At 44.9% G+C, this 20,940-nt stretch overlaps 1 protein-coding gene across 3 annotated transcripts in view; it reads left to right on the top strand.

Annotated features, from left to right (window-relative positions):
* Positions 1 to 1,698: 1,698 nt before the first annotated feature.
* Positions 1,699 to 20,940, top strand: part of CEP78 (centrosomal protein 78) — a 43,299-nt gene continuing 24,057 nt past the window's right edge. Inside the window, exons 1-8 of one of the 3 annotated variants that reach the window (XM_038769976.1) lie at positions 1,699 to 1,920; positions 10,418 to 10,681; positions 11,862 to 12,037; positions 12,185 to 12,257; positions 17,618 to 17,721; positions 18,841 to 19,015; positions 20,301 to 20,414; positions 20,633 to 20,697. In XM_038769976.1, coding sequence (XP_038625904.1) covers positions 10,429 to 10,681; positions 11,862 to 12,037; positions 12,185 to 12,257; positions 17,618 to 17,721; positions 18,841 to 19,015; positions 20,301 to 20,414; positions 20,633 to 20,697 — 960 coding nt within the window. In that variant the 5' untranslated portion in view covers positions 1,699 to 1,920; positions 10,418 to 10,428. Of the gene's footprint in view, positions 1,921 to 10,417; positions 10,682 to 10,708; positions 10,903 to 11,861; positions 12,038 to 12,184; positions 12,258 to 17,617; positions 17,722 to 18,840; positions 19,016 to 20,300; positions 20,415 to 20,632; positions 20,698 to 20,940 lie in introns of those variants that run through there. The other 2 variants (XM_038769974.1, XM_038769975.1) reach the window with 2 other exon arrangements.

Here is a 20,940-nt window from a genome sequence, read left to right as displayed (position 1 = left end):
TGCAAAATGCCTAAAGTACTCTTGATTGGATTAAGGGTGTGCCTGAGCATCAGTATCTGATGCTCTGATCAGAGCACCACTGATCAGCCCACCACTCTGTTGAAGGGGTTGATTTATGACCCACTCAGAAACCTATCTTCTGACTGGTTCCTGCAGACAGGATCTGATTGATGGAAACATCTGCCACTCACACACATTTTTTCCTCTCCCATTCCTGCTTGTCACTAAAGCTGGCAGAAAGAAATTTCGGGCCAGCGATTTTTATTTGCGCTAGAACACCCCTGCAAGCCTCACAAGGATGCATCTGGCCCCTCAAGGGGAGCGGGGGAGGCGGGAGGGTACAGTGCACCTCCTGGCTTCCATCCCTTTGGACACAGTAGAGCATTGTATTTAAGTGTTTGGGAGAGTCCGTACCTATTCATTCATTCAATCGTTTTTATTGAGCGTTTACTGTGTGCAGAGCACTGTACTAAGCGCTCGGATGATTCCTCCCCTCAAGGCATTTACCATTTACTGTGTGCTTTAGTAAGTACATGGGTGAGTGCAAAAGATCGCAATAATTATTGTATTTGTTAAGTGCTTATTCTGAGCTATGCACTGTAATAAGCATGGGGTAGATGCAATGTGATCAGATCGGACACAGTCACACGAGGCTCATGGTCTGAGGTGGAGGGAAAACAGGTATTGAATCCCCATTTTACAGATGTGGAAACCCCCCCCCCGAGGCCTGGAGAAGTGAAATGACTTACCCAAGGTCACACAGCAGGCCAGTGGCAGTGTCAGGATTCAAACCCAGGTCCCCTGCCTCCCAGGCCCATATTAGCCCCGCTGCTTCTACGAGCGAGTGAGAAGGCGTGATTCCCTGCCCTCAAGGAACTTGCAACCTAGCAGGGGAGTCAGACGAGAAGCAGCGTGGCTCCGAAGAAAAGAGCACAGGCCTGGGAGTCAGAGGTCATGGGTTCTAATTCCATTCTGCCCCTTGTCAGCTGTGTGACTTTGGGTAAGTCACTTCTCTTCTCTGGGCCTCAGTTCCCTCATCTATAAAATGGGGATTAAGACTGTGAGCCCCACGTGGGACAACCTGATTATCTTGTATCTACCCCAGCGCTTAGAACAGTGGTTGGCACATAGTAAGCACTTACTAAATTCTATTATTATTATTAAAAGTGGATAACAGCTGGGGGAAGCAATGGAATTTTAAAATCCAAGCGTCCGTAAATGCACTGGATCTGATAGGGTTCCGAGGGGAAGGGAATGGTCAACAGCGGCAAGCGTGGGTAGAGAAGCAGTGTGGCTCAGTGACAAATGCCCGGGTTTGGGAGTCAGAGGACGTGGGTTCTAATCCCGACCCCGCCCCTTGTCAGCTGTGTGATTTTGGCCAAGTCACTTAACTTCTCTGTGCCTCAGTTGCCTCATCTGTAAAATGGGGATGAGCCCCACGTGGGACAACCTGATTAGCTCGTATCTACCCCAGCGCTCAGAACAGTGGTTGGCGCATAGTAAGCGCTTAACAAATACCATCATTGAAATTAAACCGGCGCTTAACAAATGCCGTTAAAAAAACAACAACCCAGCACCCGCTCCCCCCCGCAAGCCCGGGCTGGGTCTAGAGCACAGGACTTCCGGGGTGGCAATCTACAATGAGAGGTCAATGCGCAGGAAAATAGGACTTCATACCCACTAAAAGGAACCCAGGCCCAAGGTTCCCGGATTGGGGGGGGGCGGCGCACTGCGCGGTCCCGCGGTCCGTTCCTTCCTCCTTCCTTCTTCCTTCCGCCCGTTGGCCGGCCCGAGCCTGGCTGGCTGGGAGTGGCAACGGGGGAGCGGCCGGGAAACCAAGGAGGCGGCTCCCAGGGGCCGGCCCAGGCCCAGGCCACCGCTCGCCGAGAAGCTTCCACCGGGGGTTGAAACAAACCGGCGGTAAGGGCCCTCGGGGGCCGCGGGCGGGAGTTAAGGGAAGCCGCGAGGCTCAGCTGGTCGGATTTGTTGCGCGCCGAGCACTGTGCTGAGCGCTCGGGAGGGGACACTACAACGAGGGGTTGAAGGGCTGGGTTCGGATGAGTTGGGCGGACTCTGACGAATTGTGGCCGCTCCGGAGCCGGATTAGCCGGGTTCGCGAGGGGCTCCACGGCACCGAGGCCATGACGCTGAGCCCGTTGTTGAGTAGGGACTGGCTCTATAAATGGCCGATTTATACGTCCCAAACGCTTAGTCCAGTGCTCTGCACACAGGAAGCGCACAGTAAATATGATTGAATGAATGAATCTTTCTTATTAGTATCAGCATCGTTATTAGATAAGCAACCCGGTGTAGTGGCTAGAGCCCGGGCCTGGGAGTCAGAAGGTCATGGGTTCTAATCCCGGCCCCCCCACTTCATTCAGTCGTATTTAATGAGCAATTACTGTGTGCAGAGCACTGTACTAAGTGCTTGGGAAGTACTTGTCCTCAGTGTGACTTTGGGCAAGTCACTTCGCTTCTCTGGGCTTCAGTGACCTCATCTGGAGCCCCTCCTGATCCCTGTCCCAAACCCTATTTGCTTGTATCCACCCCATTGCTTAGTCTCGTGCCTGGCACGTAGTAAGCGCTTGACAAAATAATATTCATTCATTCATCATATTAAGCAGCTTTTATTTATTAATAAGCGCTTGCTGTGTGCAGAGAAAGAACAATACAACGATAAACGGCGCCAATACCTGCCCACAACGAGCTCACAGTCTGTCGGGGGGGAGACAGTCATCAATCCGAATAATTAAAAGTACAGTTAAATCAACGTAAGTGCTGTGGGGTGGGGAGAGCAAAGGGAGCAAATCAGGGCGATGCAGAAGGGAGTGGGAGATGAAGAAGACGGGTTTAGTCTGGGAAGGCCTCTTGGAGGAGATGAACCTTCAGTAAGGCTTTGAAGGGGGGAGAGGCATTGTCGGATTTAAGGAAGGGAGGGTGTCCCAGTAATAATACCACATTATAATAATACCACAATTATTAGTATTATTTATGGTATTTAAATGCTTACTATATGCCAGACACTATACTAAGCATTGGGGAAGGTCCAAGCTAATCAAGTTGGACCAAGGCCATGCCTCACATTGGGCTCACAGCCTTAATCCCCAGGTAACAGAGGCACAGAGAAGTGAAGTGACTTGCCCAAGGTCACACAGCAGCCGAGTAGTGGAGCCTGGATTAGAACCCAGGTTCTTCTGACTCTCGGGCCTGTGCCCAGCCCACTGGGCTGCAGTGCTTCTCGAATTGAGGGGTACAAATATTTTTGGGTGGGGTTGCAAAACCACGCAGGATGTTGTTGCAGAAATAGTATTTGTTGAACATCCACTCTGTGCAGTGCTCTGTTTTAAGGACTTGTGGAAAGTACAAAACAAGTAAGTGACACACTCCCTGCCTACAGGGGGTTTATACTCTAATGGAGGAGCCAGGCATAAAATGATTGACACATAGAGTAATTGAAATAAATAATTGAATGTACAATTTACTGAGCCTGGATAAATAAGATCAGGAATTGCTACCAGAAGTGTTTGTGTAATTATTGCCCACTGTAAAACAAGGTGTGTGAATTAATCTAAAATTGTCATACACATTGTAAGGAACTACTGTGCTATTGAAACATGTTTACCTAAGGGAAGACATAACCCATAAGTATGAAAAATAAGGCACATGAATCTGAATGTAGTCAATCAATTGTAACATCTTCTAAGTGCTTACAGAGTGAAAAGTTTTGCAGGAGTACCAACTTTTTATTTTGGATTATAATAATGATACTTGGTATGCACTAACTATGTGCTGAGCGCTGGGGTAGATACACTACAGTCAGATCCATTCATTCATTAAATCGTATTTATTGAGCGCTTACTGTGTGCAGAGCACTGTACTAAGCGCTTGGGAAGTACAAGTCGGCAACACATAGAGACGGTCCCCACCCAACAACGGGCTCACAGTCTAGAAGGGACAGTCAGATGGGACACAGTCATTCATTTTTTAATCTTATCTATTGAATACTTACTGTGAGCAGAGCACTGTATTACGCGCTGGGAGAGTACAGTATAACAATAAATAGACACATTCTCTGCCCACAACAAGCTTACAGTGTAGACAGAGAGACAGACATTAATATAAATAAATTGCAGATATGGACATAAGTGCTGTGGGGCTGAGAGGCGGGGAATGAATGAAGAGAGCAAGTCAGGGTGATGCAGAAGGGAGAGGGAGAAGAAGAAAGGACGGCCTAGTCAGGGATGGCCTCTTGGAGGAGATATGCCTTCAGTAGGCTTTCTTTCTAGATTACTAAATTATCAGTCTGGAAATGAGGTATTTATCTCTAAGTCCCATACTACCTCTAGAGAGCTAGGGGAAGTGCTGGAGGCAGTATTTTCACTATGCATCAAACATTGTTTTCAGGGTACAACTTTATCAGGTTGGACACAGTTCCTGTCCCATGTGGGGCTCACAGTCTAATTAGGAGGGAGAAGGATTTAATCCCCATTTTACAGATGAGGAAACTGAGGCACAGAGAAATTAAGTGATTTACCCAGGGTCACACAGTAAGCTATTGGCAGAGCTGGGATCAGAGCCCAGGTCCTCTGAATCCAGCAGCGTGGCTCAGTGGAAAGAGCCCAGGCTTGGGAGTCAGAGGTCATGGATTCTAATCCCGACTCTGTCCCTTGTCAGCTGTGTGACTTTGGGCAAGTCACTTCTTTTCTCTGTGCCTCAGTTCCCTCATCTGTATAATGAGAATTAAGACTGTGAGCCCCACGTGGGACAACCTGATCACCTTGTATCCCCCCCGGCACTTAGAACAGTGCCTCACACATAGTAAGCGCTTAACAAATGCCATCATTCTTATTATTATTATTTTCACTAGGCCACACTTGGTGCTATTTGTAAGTTCTGGAATTATCCTGTTACACAAGGGTCTCCAACTTATTCCTGCGCGAGAGTCATTGTAAATGAAATCTTTGAGAATTGGATATGCAGAGAGCTGATCATAAACCAAAGAAGAACAGAGCGGAGAAAAGAAAAGGTGGGGTGGCAGGGGGGTGCGGAAAGGGAGAAAGAACGAGCAAACTTGTTCCCGATATATTTGGCGAGTTGGGGAGGGGAGGTGCCAGAGTGGCAAAGACTCATGCCTGCTGTTGCCACATTTCACTCACCCCCTTCTTTTCTTTTTCCTCCATCTCCTCTTGGACTATCAGAGCCACTCTGGACCCGATTCACATTGAGTGGGGTTTATTTTTTTCCTCCAAATGTGCGTGGAATGTGTGGAGCCTAGTCCACCCGGCCCCTGCCTGGATGCAGTTCACCATGGCCAAACTGGGAGTGGGGAGTGTGGTGCTTGGTGCTGGGGCTATCCTGGCTTCCTGCCCCTGCACTTCCCTGCCAACTGCTGCCACCGCCGCCTTTATACACAACACCCAGCATCTGAGAAGGAGAGAGAGAGTAGGGGGGCAGGGGAGGTTGGGCATTCCCCTTTCTTGCCCACTTGGGCTGGGCTGGGCAACAAATGGGTGCTGTTGTTGATTGCACAGTCACCAGGTCGGGAGGAGGGAGAAGGACAAGAGCCTCCTCAACTTGCCTAGCCATCCAGTGAGGACTGTGGGAACCCACCGGAGATAGGGATTGGAACCACTATCGCTACTCTCTCCCTTCCCCACCTTGGCCCCTTTCTGGTCAAGAGGGGTGGGGCAGAGAGCTACTTCCTGCCTAGAAAGCTGTGCAGATGCTGAGTCCACCCACAGCCTGAGCGCCTGTGCTGGAGAGAGAGCCACATCTGGTGCCATAAAGAACCAGATCGATCTGGCTTGCGGGTCATCGGTTCCTGACCCCTGCTGTAACAGGACAAGAAGAACTGGAAGTTCGTAATTCCATAGAGCAGGATTTTTCCACTAAAATGTCTTGTGTCTGCAACGCTTTGTAACGGTTTTCTTTTTTTAAGGCCTCTAGGGGCAGGCCTGGAATGCAGATCCCTGGGGACCTGAGCCTCTAGAGCTGGGCCAGGTTTGGACAGAGCTAAATCAAAGTAGGTTGGCTGGGAAAGGCCTCCTCCCTCTCTCACCCCAAATTCTGCTTCCTGTCCACTGCTCGCTAAGTAGCAAGGGGGAGTGGAGTGAATGGGTCAACTATATAAGAAGCAGCATGGCCTAGTGGATAGAGCATGGGCCTGGGAGTCAGAAGGACTTGGGTTCTAATCCCAGCGCCGAAGCAGTGTGGCTCAGTGGAAAGAGCTTGGGCTTTGGAGTCAGAGGTCATGGGTTCAAATTCCAACTCCACCAATTGTCAGCTGTGTGACTTTGGACAAGTCACTTAACTTCTCTGTGCCCCAGTTACCTCATCTGTAAAATGGGGATTAAGACGGTGAGCCCCCTGTGGGACAACCTGATTACCTTGTTACCTCCCCAGCGCTTAGAACAGTGCTTTGCACATAGTAAGCACTTAATAAATGCCATCATTATTATTATTATTATGTGGGACAAGGACTGTGTCCAACCTGATGATCTGGTATCTACCCCAGCACTTAGTACAATGCCTGGTGTGCAGTAAGTGCTTAACAAGTGCCATCATTATTAAATGTCCATCTTTGATTTGGCATCCTTTTCTTTTGGATGCTCAGGGGAAGATGAAGCAGTGTGGCCTAGTGGAAAGAGCCCGGACCTGGGAGTCAGAGGACTGGAATTCTAATCCTGGCTCCACCACTTTTCTGCTGAGTGATCTTGGGCAAGTCACTTCACTTCTCTAGGCCTCAGTGACCTCATCTGCACAATGGGGATTAAGACTGAGGGGAGATGGACTGTGTCCAACATGATTAGCTTGTATCTACCCCAGCGCTTGGTACAGTGCCTGGTACAAGGCAAGCACTCAACAAATGGTATTTAAGAAAAAAAGGTGAACTAAGCCAGAGATATTTAAATATGTTATACCTGCTAAGCTAGGACCTCCCACACCTAAGAGACTTTTAAAGAGGCCACATCTTTTTACCTTTAACATTTTGTAGTGCAGGCAAACGTTTGAAGAATTGGGGACCAGACCCCAAATTTTTCACTGCATTTTGAGGGCCTAGGCTAGATAAGATTGTCTCCCTCTCCACCAACAGGTCTCCAGCATGGGGTACCTCAGGACAGAAGAGAGCTTGGAAAGTATTCTCAACTACCAGCGTTGCCTTTTCATTCTCTTCGAAATGCTTAGTCAGTCACTTTTTGAATTCTCAAGTAGAGTGAAGCTTTGTGGGTGCTGAATGATTGTGTAACTTTCCTAAAAGCCTGGGTTGTAAATGGGTCCACCGTATGTCTGTACTTGATCGTACTTTCCACTGCATTAGGTTCATCGCATGCTCTTATCATCTGGCAGTAGGGTTTCATGTAGAGGAGCGGTAGCCCTTGGGTGGTTGTCATTGTAGCTGGACCATGGTCAAATAGTCCAGGAGGTGTTAAAGCCTCCTGCCGTTTAACATATGCCATTCCTAGACTGTCCAACCCTCCCCAGTCCATACCCTATCAATTATATTTATTGTGCGCTTACTTTATGCAGAGCATGGTTCTAAGCACTTGGGAGAGTACAGTAATAATGATGATATTTTTTAAGCGCTTACTATGTGCCGAGCACTGTTCTAAGCGCTGGGGTAGATACAAGGTAATCAGGTTGTCCCACACGGGGCTCACAGTCTTAATCCCCATTTTACAGATAAGGGAACTGAGGCACAGAGAAGTTAAGTGACTTGCCCAAGGTCACACAGCAGACAAGTGGGGGAGTTGGGATTAGAACCCATGACCTCTGACTCCCAAGCCTGTGCTCTTTCCACTAAGCCACACTGTACTATAGGGAGATACCATGCCTGTCCACAGGGAGCTTACAGTCTAGAGGGGGAGACAGATATGAGGGCCCTGCCCTGGGGATCCGGAATGAAATTGGAAGGGCCTGAAGGACCATAGCCCTCTGGGAGAGTTAGTCGCAAACCTATCCTGGCTAGAGTGTAAGATCCTTATGGGCAGGGGACATGCCTGCTACCTCTGTTGTATTGTACTCTCCCAAGTGCTTAGTACAGTGTTCTGCACACAGTAAATGCTCAATAAATGCCATTGATTAACTGTGATTTGAAAGACGCATGGATGGCTAGGACAATTCTGGGAGCCTGTGATGAGTTTGTGATGCTCAAGAAGTGCTAACATATTTTTCTTCCTCACACCCTCTACTACATCTACTGCTCTGCTGTTTTCACTGTTTTATATTGGAGAGTAAAGAAAGCCATTAGTGAGATTTTTTTTTCCTTTTGGCTTAATTTGGAGCAGATTAATCCATGTTTTTTCCTTGCCTATCTGCTATCCTCTATAATCAAGATGAATTAAATTCAAATGAAAGTGATGTAAATCTCAGGTCAGGAAGCTTCAGGGTATTCATTGTTTTCTCTAAAAAGAACATTCTTGTTGTTTGATATTGAAATATTTCCCGAGTCTTCCAGCCTGACAAGCTTGCTGCTGTGGTAGGTTTTCCTTCTATGATTCATTTCTCTAATTCATTCTCAAAATTAATAGAAAGACTACACTCAATAACTTCTGAAATACTCTGTTGCAAATGTGTCTCTTTGGTTTGTTAGTGCCTTTTCCATTCTTGCCTAAATCTATATTTCATTTGACCTCTGGAAACTTTGCACTTTGTATGCCAACCTTCTAGAGCCGTTAAGGCTGTGGATAGCTAATCAAGTCTGTTTTCTCACAACTCCACATTCTCTTTTGAGGATGTTGTCTTTGGAGACACAGATCCACAATTTGAGAACTGAACTGAAACATCATAGAGATGCTTATTGGGATTTTCTGGAGTCTAGTGTGACCACTGAATTCCTGTTAGCCTTTTGACTAGAAAAAACTTTCACTGGCTAATAGAGGTGGATGAGGGTTTTTTTATGGTATTAAGCATTTATGTGTCAAACACTGTTATAAGCACTGGGGTAGGTAATCATCAATGATATTTTTTGAGTGCTTACTGTGTGCAGAGCACTGTACTAAGCACTTGGGAGAGGACAGTGCAACAGAGTTAGATACAAGTTAATTATTACACCAGAGACAGTCCCTGTCCCATATGGGGTTCACGGTCTAAGTAGGAGGAAGAACTGGTATTTAATTCCCATTTTGCAGTTGAGGAAACTGAGGCACAGAGAAGTGAAGTGATTTGCCCAAGGGCCCACAGCAGGCAAATGATGGAGCCGGTAGTAGCCGGGATATATTGCTTGAATGATCTGGAAAATTGGATCACTTCACTTTTGTTGTAGGGTTGGTCTTCTTTATAGCAAGGTAGTCTTGTGTATAGTTTTAAAACTTTTTAATTCATAAACTGGGCTTGCATATGCCTTTTTACAAAAGAATAATGCATTAAGAATATTCACTGTCAGCAGCATCGTTTTCCAACCGAAGGACAAGGCTAGAAATTATGGTGTTTTGAATTATGATGAGTGGAGCCAATGACATTTCTAAATTTACACCCTGTTTCAGATTTACACCATGTGGGTTTACATGTTTACAACACTAGCTTCCTTCATGGCACTAGCTTTGGGGATGTGGAGACTATTGGGGGACTCATAGGAGTTGCAGGGAAATGGAGAAACAATGTAAAAAGCCACATTGGGGGCAAAAGGGTGAGAGTTTAGAGAGTGGGGATGGAGAAGGGGGAGAGCAATTGATCAGGGAGGGTCATACATCCATTTTACTTTCAATGAACTAAAAATGCCACCCTATTGTATAACCTTTGTGGCCCAATATATGTGTATAACTATATTACTCTTCTCTGAACTGATGACCCACTACAATCTGGCTTCCTTCCCCCCCACTCCACTGAATTGATTCTCTCTCCTAGGTCACCAACAGCCTCCTTCAGGGCCGGGATTGTATCTACTGTATTGTACTCTCCCAAGTGCATTGAACAGTGCTCCGCACAGAATAAACACTCAATACCATTGGTATTGGTTAGAGAAGCAGCATGGCTCAGTGGAAAGAGTCCAGGCTTGGGAGTCAGAGATTGTGGATTCTAATCCCGGCTCTGCCACTTGTCAGCTGTGTGACTTTGGGCAAGTCACTTAACTTCTCTGGGCCTCAGTTTCCTCCTCTGTAAAATGGGGATGAAGACTGTGAGCCCCACGTGGGACAACCTGATTACCTTGTATCTACCCCAGCACTTAGAACAGTGCTTGGCACATAGTAAGTGCTTAACAAATACCAGCATTATTATTATTGAAAGTTGATTCCTGTTTCTGTTTTGACTTAAGGCATGGTTTTCACAAAGCATTTGGATTGTAAAGCCAGACACTACCTGTGTTCCCTTGAGGGATTTTTTTTTTTACTTTTTAATAGTTCTAAAAGTACCAGAAAGGTGACATTGCAGTTATTGCTGATTAGTGAAAATGCATCTGTGCCTTCCTTTTTGCCTTTAGAGTACCAAGAAATGATTGACTCTGTGAAACTCCGGAGAGAAAGTGCCTTTGACTTTTTCTTGCGCTATGACTACCTCTGCGCACTTCACGACTGTGTTCCGCTACCAGGAGTGAAAGCTCATCTGGAAGAAGGAATTCTTGATTTCAATGCAGATCGTCTCAAAGTTGCCGATTGGACACCCTTACTGAATGCTCTTGTGATTGATAAAAATCTGACCTCTATTGCAGTAAGGAGCTGGTACCAACCAATTTGTGGAGAAACAGGTCTGCAGTTCAAATGTGAATCTTATCCAAATGCCTGCGGCTTTGTTTGCTAGAGAGGCAATATGGTTTTTTAACACTCCTAAAATGGAACTTTTTGGGCTTTAGAGTGCCCTTGGAGAGAGCAAATCCTTGACTTTAATAAATATATTTTATTTTAGGTACTCTTTACTCATCCTTTCTCATTTGGCATATCATGAGCCATATCTTATCAAGAAGATACAGTAAGTTCTCCATATCATGTGTTTTGGCTTGAAAGTGGTTACGGAATTCAGGAATATTCTTCCAAAAATGTGCTTCTGTCTGGATAATAATAATAATTGTAGTATCTGTTGAGCACTGGGGTGGGTACAAGATAATCAGGTTGGACACAGTCCCTGTCTCACATGGGGCTCACAGTCCAAGTAGAAGGATGTAGGATTTAATATGAGGAAACTGAGGCACAGAAAAGTTATGCAACTTGTCCAAGGCTGCGCAGCAGACAAGTGGTTGAGCCGGGATTAGAACCCAGGTCTCTGACTCTCAGACTCATGCTCTTTCTACTAGGCCACATTAAATCTCCATTTGACAGATGAGGAAATTGAGACACGGAGAAGTGAGTGACCTGCCCAAGTTTTGTTCATTCAGTCGATTGTATTTATTTCGTGCTTACAGTGTGCAGAGCACTGTACTAAGCACTTGGGAGAGTACAATACAACAACAAGGTTGCACAGCCGACAAGTGGAGGAGCTAGGATTAGAACCCAGGTCTCAGACTCTCAAGCCTGGGATCTTTCCATTAGGTCACGCTGCTTCCCAGAGAATGCAGTATGGTGTCAGCAAAACTGGTTGTGTGTACACAGCATCAGTCAAGGCCAGAGAACTATGGAGTGGAGTTCTTCAAGAATGCTAACCCCACGTTTTAGGAGAATTGACTGTATTCCTCAACCCTAAGGCCCATTTGGAAGTGCATTAAATGTTTACAACCCCTGGTGTGATAGTGGAATAACTGGGTAGTAGTTTGGCAAAGGGTGTCTTGGTGGATCAAGAAAGAGTTAATAAAACTTTGAAAGGTCCTCTGAGCTGAACCCACATATGGGGAAAATGGTATTCCCACATGTTGCTGAAGTCACAGATTCTTATTTGCATATTTTCTTGAATGGTTTTTAGTCTTGAGGAAATCCATTTCTCAATTTCTTTTCTAGGTTCTGAGAAATATAAAGCTTCCTCTAGAAGACGAATTCCAGAAATTAGATCCCAAGATGTTATTGTTCAACTGTGTAAAGCCATTAAAGGCTGTCTCTGTGTGTCAAGTGCATTAAAGAATTTGGAACTACAAGGGCTGCTTTTAAATGAGCAAGATTTAATCCTTTTAACTCAGGTATGGCTTCTGAAATATGTCCTGAGGAGAGCAGGCAATAGGGGGTGGGGATGGGGGGGGGGGGGGGGGGGGGGGAGAGAGAGAGTTAAAAACACATTTTTCCTGGCACGTGTCAAAAGCTAACTCTGCTTATTGTTTTCAATGAAGGGATTGAATAAATCAGCTTCTCTGGAGCATCTCTCTCTAGCTCATTGTCCAATTGGAGATGGAGGTTTAAAAAGTGAGTTGAAACATGAACATTTTCTTCCTGGAGATTGTTTTACTCATGTATCGCTTCATTAGGTCAGGTGTGATTTTCGAATTCCCTGTTGAAATTGTACTCGCCCAAGTACTTAGTACTGCACCTAGTAAGTGCTCAAAAAATACCATTGATTGATCGCACTGAAAGAAGGGAGATGTTCAGATTCATGAGGGAAAGGAGAGCATCCTGGATAAAAGAAGCAGTCCAGGGAGAAATTTTCAGGTGGTGGGGAAGGGAGACTATGGGGATAATGGGTGAATATCAAGTTCTTAATCAGCCTCCTCTCCGATCTCCCATCCTCTTGTCTCTCCCCACTTCAATCCATACTTCACGCCGCTGCCCGGATTGTCTTTGTCCAGAAACGCTCTGGGCATGTTACTCCCCTCCTCAAAAATCTCCAGTGGCTACCAATCAACCTACGCATCAGGCAGAAACTCCTCACCCTCGGCTTCAAGGCTCTCCATCACCTCGCCCCCCCCCCCGCCCCCCACCTCACCTCCCTTCTCTCCTCCTACAGCCCAGCCCGCACCCTCCACTCCTCGGCCGCTAATCTCCTCACCGTGCCTCGTTCTCGCCTGTCCCACCATCAACCCCCGGCCCACGTCCTCCCCCTGGCCTGGAATGCCCTCCCTCCCCACATCCGCCAAGCTAGCTCTCTTCCTCCCTTCAAGGCCCTACTGAGAGCTCACCTCCTCCATGAGGCCTTCCCAGACTGAGCCCCCACCTTCTTCTCCCCCTCCCCCCTTTCTATCCCCCCGCCTTACCTCCTTCCCTTCCCCACAGCACCTGTATATATGTATGTATGTTTGTACGTATTTATTACTCCATTTATTTTACTTGTACATATCTATTCTATGTATTTTATTTTGTTAATATGTTTTGTTTTGTTCTCTGTCTCCCCCTTCTAGACTGTGAGCCCACTGTTGGGTAGGGACCGTCTCTATATGTTGCCAACTTGTATTTCCCAAGCACTTAGTACAGTGCTCTGCACACAGTAAGCGCTCAATAAATACGATTGATTGATTGATACAGAGCCAAGCGCATAGGCTACGCAGAAGGGATTGCATGCCCACAGGGTGTTTAGCAAGATACTTGGGAACCTGATTCCTGCCCTTCTTCTCAGGTAGCCTCAATTCAGCACTCTGAGCCACAACCCTGGACCTTTTCCTTTTGCTATCACACCTGAAGACTCCCGGACTCATTTCTATCTCCAACTCTCAAGGCCTCAGTTCCATCATCATCATCATAATAATGGTATTTGTTAAGTACTTACTATGTGCCAAGCACTGGGTAGATACAAGGTAATCAGGTTGTCCCACGTGGGGCTCATAGTCTTAATCCCCATTCTACAGATGAGGTAACTGAGGCACAGAGAAGCTAAGTGACTTGCTCGAAATCACACAGCTGACAAGTGGCAGAGCCGAGATTAGAACCCATGACTTCTAACTCCCAAGCCCGGGCTCTTTCCACTAAGCCACGCTGTCCCTTCATTTAAAAAATGGGGATTCAATACCTATTTTCTCCTACATAAACTGTGAGCCTTCTGTGGAACCTGATTATCTTGTATCTACTCGAGCACTTAGTATAATGCTTTGCACATATTAAACACTTAATAAATACCACAGTTATTATTATTATAATAGGGTTCACTGTATTAATCTCCATTTCACAGATGAGGTAATTGAGGCACAGAGAATTTAATTGACTTGCCCAAGGTCATACAGCAGACAAGTGGCAGAGCTGGGATTAGAACCCACTGACCTCTGACTCCCAAGACTGTGCTCTTACCATTAGGCCAGGCTGCTTCTCAGTATTCTGTCCCAAGCATCTAGTAACAGTGCTCAGCACATAGTAAGCACTCAAATACCATTGATTGGTTGATGAATTTGGGAATTAAGATATACTGCTGACACCTCAAACTTAACATGTCCGAAACAGAACACCCAAATCCTGTTTTCCCCCCTGACTTTCCTATCACTGTGGACAACACCACTATCCTTCCTATCTCCCTAGTTTGTAACCTTGACATTATCCTCTACTGATTTCACTCATTCAACCCACACATTCAATGTGTCACCAAGTCCTGTTGCTACGGCCTTCACAATGCTAAAATACACCCTTTCCTATCTAACCAAAATGCTAGAGAAGCAGCGTGGCTCAGTGGAAAGAGCACGGGCTTTGGAGTCAGAGCTCATGGGTTCAAATCCCGGCTCCACCAATTGTCAGCTGTGTGACTTTGGGCAAGTCACATGGAGAACATGATCATGGATCCATGTATCCATGTTCTCCATGTATACATGGAGAACATGATAGACATGTTCCCTGTCTAAAGTGAGCTTGCAGTCTAGAGGGGAGACAGACATCAATATAAATGAATAATTTATAGGTATGGACGTAATTTATAGAGATGTACATGACATAAATAAACCCATATATACGTATCTGTCATTTATTTTCAATGTCTCTCCTCCTCTAGACTGTAAGCTCCATGTGGGCAGGGAACATGTCTACCAACTCTGTTGTAGTCTCTCAAGCACTTAGTAAGTATAGTGCTCTGCATACAGGAAGCTCTCACTAAATACCACTGATGGATTGATTGATACTACAGGGACTTTTAATTTAGATATATGTTCTGTGCTAAAAATGTAGTAGAGGGGCCTAGAGGCAAAGGAGATCTATTCCAGGTCAGAGGTATTCATGGGGTGGAGAAGTGGAGAACAGGATATTGGAGTAATTCAGAAAAAAATGCATACATAGAAATTCTGGAAGCTTTAGAAAGTGATTATATAGAGAGAAGCAGCGTGGCCAAGTGAAAGAGCACAGGCCAGCAAGTCAAGAGACCTGGGTTCTAATCCTGGCTCCAACATTTGCCTCCTCTGTGACCTCAGGTATGTCACTTAGGTTTTCTGTACTTCTTTTTTCTCATCTTTAAATTGGGGATTCAGAACCCATTCTCTCTCCTATTTAGTTTGGGAGCCCCATGTGGTACAAGGACTGTGTCCAATCGGCCTATATTGGATCTACCCCCATGCTTAGTACAGTGCTTGGCACATAGTAGGTGCTTAACAGATACCACTCTAAATATTATCATTATTTTTACTACTATCATTTTGAATTGTACTTTAAAACAACTGATTGGTATTTAGTGAGAACGGCGCTGGGTAAACCCCTAGCACTAGAATCAATTCCTGCACAAAGGTTCTCAGTCCTGAAGTCTCATCCATCATTGCATCATCAGGTAGGGAAATCATGGAAATATTCTTTTAAAATGACCAATTGGTATTTAAATCCAGCAATTTTTGTATGAGTTTGAACATCTCAAATAAAGGTAATGCATTCATTTGATGGATAATTAAATGAGTTTGTTTACCCAGGTTTGAAACATTGATTTTTTCTTTTAGTGTTTGAAAACATGATATTTACCAAACCCATTCATTGGAAAGATTTGGGGTATGACTTTTGCACCCCATTCTTAGCGAAAGAGCACACCAGGTCCAAGAAAAACGTTGTAAAATAGAGGTCAATATAAAAATACTGTACTTGGTTCATTAAAAAATTGCCTCAAAACGTAGTAAAATTCAAAATAAAACATTAACCAACCAGGCTGGTAAAATAAGTAGAAAAGAAATAGGTATCCTTCAATGAGCCCTTAAAGTAATGGTTTTCAAATTTTTATCTTGTAATCGTGTGATGGCTCTCGTTCCCCTCACTGCTTTCCTCCCAAAAGAAAAGAAATATTTAATGGGCGAACCATAAAAGCAACTTAGCTTTTTCTGCTCAGGACACGGTGGGTTGAGAGAGCTGATATCTGATAAAAAAAAAATAGAGGATGGTAATGATCCTACAAATGCTAATGAGCTTGTTAATTATTTTCGCATCTGGACTGTAAACTCAGGGGCAGGACTCATGTCTGCTTACTCTATCATACTATCCCAAGCACTCAGTAGAGTGCTCTGAAAACAGTGGATGCTCACTCAGTACATGCTATTAAGTCCCACTACTGCTACCACCTAACAGGTTTTCCAAATGTTCCGGCTCTTATCTCATCTGTGATTCTGAGAGCTCACCTCCTCCAGGAGGCCTTCCCAGACTGAGCCCCTTCCTTCCTCTCCCCCTCTATCCCCTCTCCATCCCCCCCATTGTACCTCCTTCCCTTCCCCACAGCACCTGTATATATGTATATATGTTTGTACATATTTATTACTCTATTTTATTTGTACATATCTATTCTATTTATTTATTTTGTTAGTATGTTTGGTTTTGTTCTCTGTCTCCCCCTTTTAGACTGTGAGCCCACTGTTGGGTAGGGACTGTCTCTATATGTTGCCAACTTGTACTTCCCAAGCGCTTAGTACAGTGCTCTGCACACAGTAAGCGCTCAATAAATACTATTGATTGATTGATAATCCCTAGTTAAGAAACATGGGATTAAGATATTCATTTCCCCTGTTCTCCTCCCTCTCTCTCTCTTCTCTCCCTCATGTAGTTGTCCTTGTTCTTTGTCCTTGAAGATATCACTTACAGTGAGATTCACCTATTAGTATGTGTCTGTCTGAAAAGGCCAATGAATGTCACTGTTTATTGTTGTATTGTACTTTTCAAAGCGCCTAGTACAGTGCTCTGCACACAGTAAGTGCTTAATAAACACGATTGAATGAATGAATGAATGTGGGAAGACCCCTATAATTCCAGCCACACATCGATGTGTATATTTATGCACACATTTGTTCTGATGATTTTGACACCTGTCCACATGTTTTGTTGTCTGTCTCTCCCTTCTAGACTGTGAGCCCGTTGTTGGGTAGGGTCCGTATCTATATGTTGCCGACTTGTACTTCTCAAGCGCTCAGTACAGTGTTCTACCCACAGTAAGCGCTCAATAAATACAGTTGAATGAACATAAAGACTGCCCTTGGTTATGCTTTCATGCTAGTTTGCAGCACCTGGTACCGTTTTCCTTTTTGCCTCCAGATTCTCAATAGGTAGGCAATATTGACCTAGAATTACAAATTGGAAATGTTTGATTTCAAATGGCCATATCTACTATACAATAATGATGACGATGATGGTACTTGTTAAGTGCTTACCGTGTGCCAAGCACTGCTGTACTAAGTGCTAGGGGAGATATAAGTTAATCAGGTTGGACCCAGTCCTGGCCCTACACAGGACAATCTAAGGATGTACTGTATACTATATTTGTAGGTGCTTTAAGAATGTATGAATGGTGACCTGGTAATTATTACCTCTTGAATTTGAGAGACCTGCGAAAGAACAAATAGCTCTCCAAGATATGCCTGCCTTTTGTCGTATTTAATCATGTTTGAATTATTGTTTCTTAGCAATCTGCCAAAGTATAAAGAACTCGACTACTTTGAAAACTGTCAATTTTACCGGGTGTAATTTGACATGGCACGGAGCAGATCTTATGGCCAACATTTTGAAGGTAATCATATGCTTATGCTTGTTCAAAACCAATTTCAGGAACTGCTGAATGGCATAAAAATTGTGACGCAAATGAAGAGATGTTATTTAGTTCCACATAGAAATTCTAAGAAATGATTCGTTATAATTTTGTCTTTGAGAATTTAAAGCAAGAAACAAGAAGCAACTAGCAAAAAGGACTAGTTGATGGTCTCTGCATGAAACAAAAGCTGAACATTGGCTTTGAAGTATTCAGTCAACTCTTCCCCTTCTATTTATCCACTCTCTCCTCCCACTACACCTTTTCTTTTCTTTTGTATTTCATCACTCACTAGGTGCCAGGCACTGTCCTAAGCCCTGGTGTAGATACGAACTAATCAGGTTGGACACAGTCCCTGTCCCACATGGGGCTCACAGTCTTAATCCCCACTTGCAGATGAGGTAACCGAGGCACAGAGAAGTGAAGCGACTTGCCCAATGTCACATAGCAGACAAGTGGTGGAGCTGGGATTAGAACCAAGGTCCTTCTGACTCTCAGGCCTGGGATCTCTCCATTAGGCCATGCTACACCTCATCATGTAATAGGCATTCCTCTCAGTTTACTACTGACTGTGTCTGGTTCCTTCATCCCCCTCTGCTGACCTCATGCTCAGGCCCATCTCCCTTCGTAGCCGACAGATGACAGCCCTCCCCATAATAACTGGTATTAGGTGCCTACTGTATGCCAAGCATTGCACTAAGCACTGGGGTAGATACAAGATCATTGGGTCCCACATCGCAGTCTAAGTAGGAGGGAGAATAGATATTGAATCCCCATTTTGCAGGTGAGGGAACTGAGGCCCAGAGAAGTGAAGTGACTTGCCTAAGGTCACAGTGCAGACAAGTGGCAGAGCCGGGATTAGAACCCAGATCCTCTGACTCCCAGGTCAGTGCTCTTTCCACTAGGCCATGCTGCTTCTTCACAGCCCTTCTGAGATCATATTTCCTCCAGGAGGCCTTCCCTGAGTCATAGGGAATCTTCATTGAAGGTGGTATGTCCAAATCTGTAATTCAGCAACCTATGGATAAGCAGGATTCGCCCCCAGCCCCCTGCACAAAGGCCAATTAAAGGCTTGATTTTGGTTTTCTTGTATCTTCAAAGTTCCAGGCCATCAAAAGACATGGTGAAGCATGGGCTGAGAGTCTTCGCTATAGGAGGCCTGACATAGATTGCATGGCTGGTTTGAGGCGGATCACTCTCAATTGCAACCCCCGCATTGGTGATCATGGTGCAAGGGTTCTTGCAGAATGTCTTGGAGAGGACTTGTGGCTGAAAGGTATGGTGAAAAACTAAAAAGCGCATTGACGGCAAGCATGGAGTTAGTTGCTCATCGATTTGTCACTCCAGAGCCAGAGACCTCCTGTTTTCAGGGTCTCAAGAGACTCTCTGGGGCACTTTTTCCCCTCCCCTTGGAAACTCCAGGGGGTGCAGCAGTGTGTGCCTTAATAATAACAAAAATAATGGTGATAGTAATAATAATAATGGTATTTAAGAGTTCACTCTGTGCCAAGCACTTACTAAGTGCTGGGGGAGATGCAAGATCATCAGGCCCCACATGGGATTCACAGTTGAAGGAGGAGGAAGAACAGATATTGGATCCCCATTTTGCGGATGAGGAACTGAGGCCCAGAGAAGTGACTTGCACAAGGTCACACAAAAGACAAATGGCGGGAGCTAGGATTAGAACCCAGGTCCTCTGACTTCCAAGCCCGTGGTCTTTCCACTCGGCCACATGTCCTCTCCCTTCTCTCTCCCCACTACCCCCTTGCCAAACAATGGTGGGACGAAGAGGCTGCCTCTGACCCCTCAAATGGTCTTACACTCAGGACCAGCAGAGAGTTGCCATGGGGGCTCTGACCAGAGCTGGGCCTGTTGACTCTGCAGCTTCTCCGTGAGCGTTTTTCTTTTTCCTTTGGGGACTGTTGGACAAGCAGGGACAGCAGCACAGCAGAGTCCTACCACTTACGACCTTCACCTGGGTGCTGTCTCCTGCTGGGGCCTTCTTTTTATGGGGCTCCTCTGTGGTTTTCTCCTGTCTTCTTCCTCTTTAACCCTGCTGTCTCACTCTGCAGCCTCATTTTTCTCTCTCTTCCCTCTCCTACTTCTTTACCTTGACTCCTGGGGCAGACAGCTCCCTTATTGATCATTGGAGCTCCAGCGGATTGGGTAAATGAGTGTGGCGAGTGTGGTGTCTCTTCTCTTGAAGTCCTTAAAGTCCTACTGGTGTTCACCCTACCCTCCGCTCCACAGCACTTATGTTCATATCCGTAATTTATTGATTTACATTTATGTTTGTTTCCTCCTCTAGACTATAAGCTCCTTGTGGGCAAGGAACCTGTTTCCCAACTCTGTAGTATTGACCTCTCCCAAGCACTTGGTACAGAGCACTCTGCACACAGTGAACACTCAATAAATGCCATTGATTGGTTCTCCTTAGTAGTGGAGACTGAGGATTATAGTGGCATTGAAAAACCATAGTTGTGATGAGTTCCTCTCTTAGGTTGCTATGGATAGCTATATACATACATACATACAATATTTTTCACTTTTGTTGCTTCAAGCGCTTGATCTGCAACAATGTGGAATTGCCAATAAAGGAGCCATGGCCTTACGAGATGCTCTGGAGTCTAATGCGATATTGGTTATTCTGGACATAAGGAAAAATCCACTGGTTGGTAAGTTATTTTCTCTCTGTTCTTCCTTGCTATCAACAGAATATTGGAAAAATATTTGTTGAAATTTGTAAGAATGTAATCAAACTTGGTTACTGTGACTATGAAGAAAACTATTCTTTCAGACTCAGAGGAAGGGTCAGTAACATTTGATTTGGGTTTTTTTTTAAGAGAATTCACATATGTTGGAAAACAAACTGATTAATATGGCTTTATTTTAGATACTGTTCTGATCAAAGGGATTATGAAAAGAATTCTCCAGAACGGAAGCAGTGCTAATTCAGAGGTACAAATAACTTTATTTTAATCTTTCTTGAAGGTTTTATTGGGTTCTTATTACCTTTTATAAAATTCAATTGGGATTATTTGCTTCTGCTAGGAAGCACAAGACGCATCCTCTACTCCAGTTTTTAAATTTGCCAAATATATTGTTGCCAATGATAGCATAAAAAGGGGAGTCTATGTGACCTAGTATTTATTTATTTTTTGATATTTGTTAAGTGCTTACTATGTGCCAGGCACTGTTCTA

This window comes from Tachyglossus aculeatus, chromosome X4, assembly GCF_015852505.1.
Source record: "Tachyglossus aculeatus isolate mTacAcu1 chromosome X4, mTacAcu1.pri, whole genome shotgun sequence".
NCBI lineage: Eukaryota > Metazoa > Chordata > Mammalia > Monotremata > Tachyglossidae > Tachyglossus > Tachyglossus aculeatus.
The sequence above is the reverse complement of the archived record's forward strand: the minus strand, read 5'-3'. Positions and strand labels throughout refer to the sequence as shown.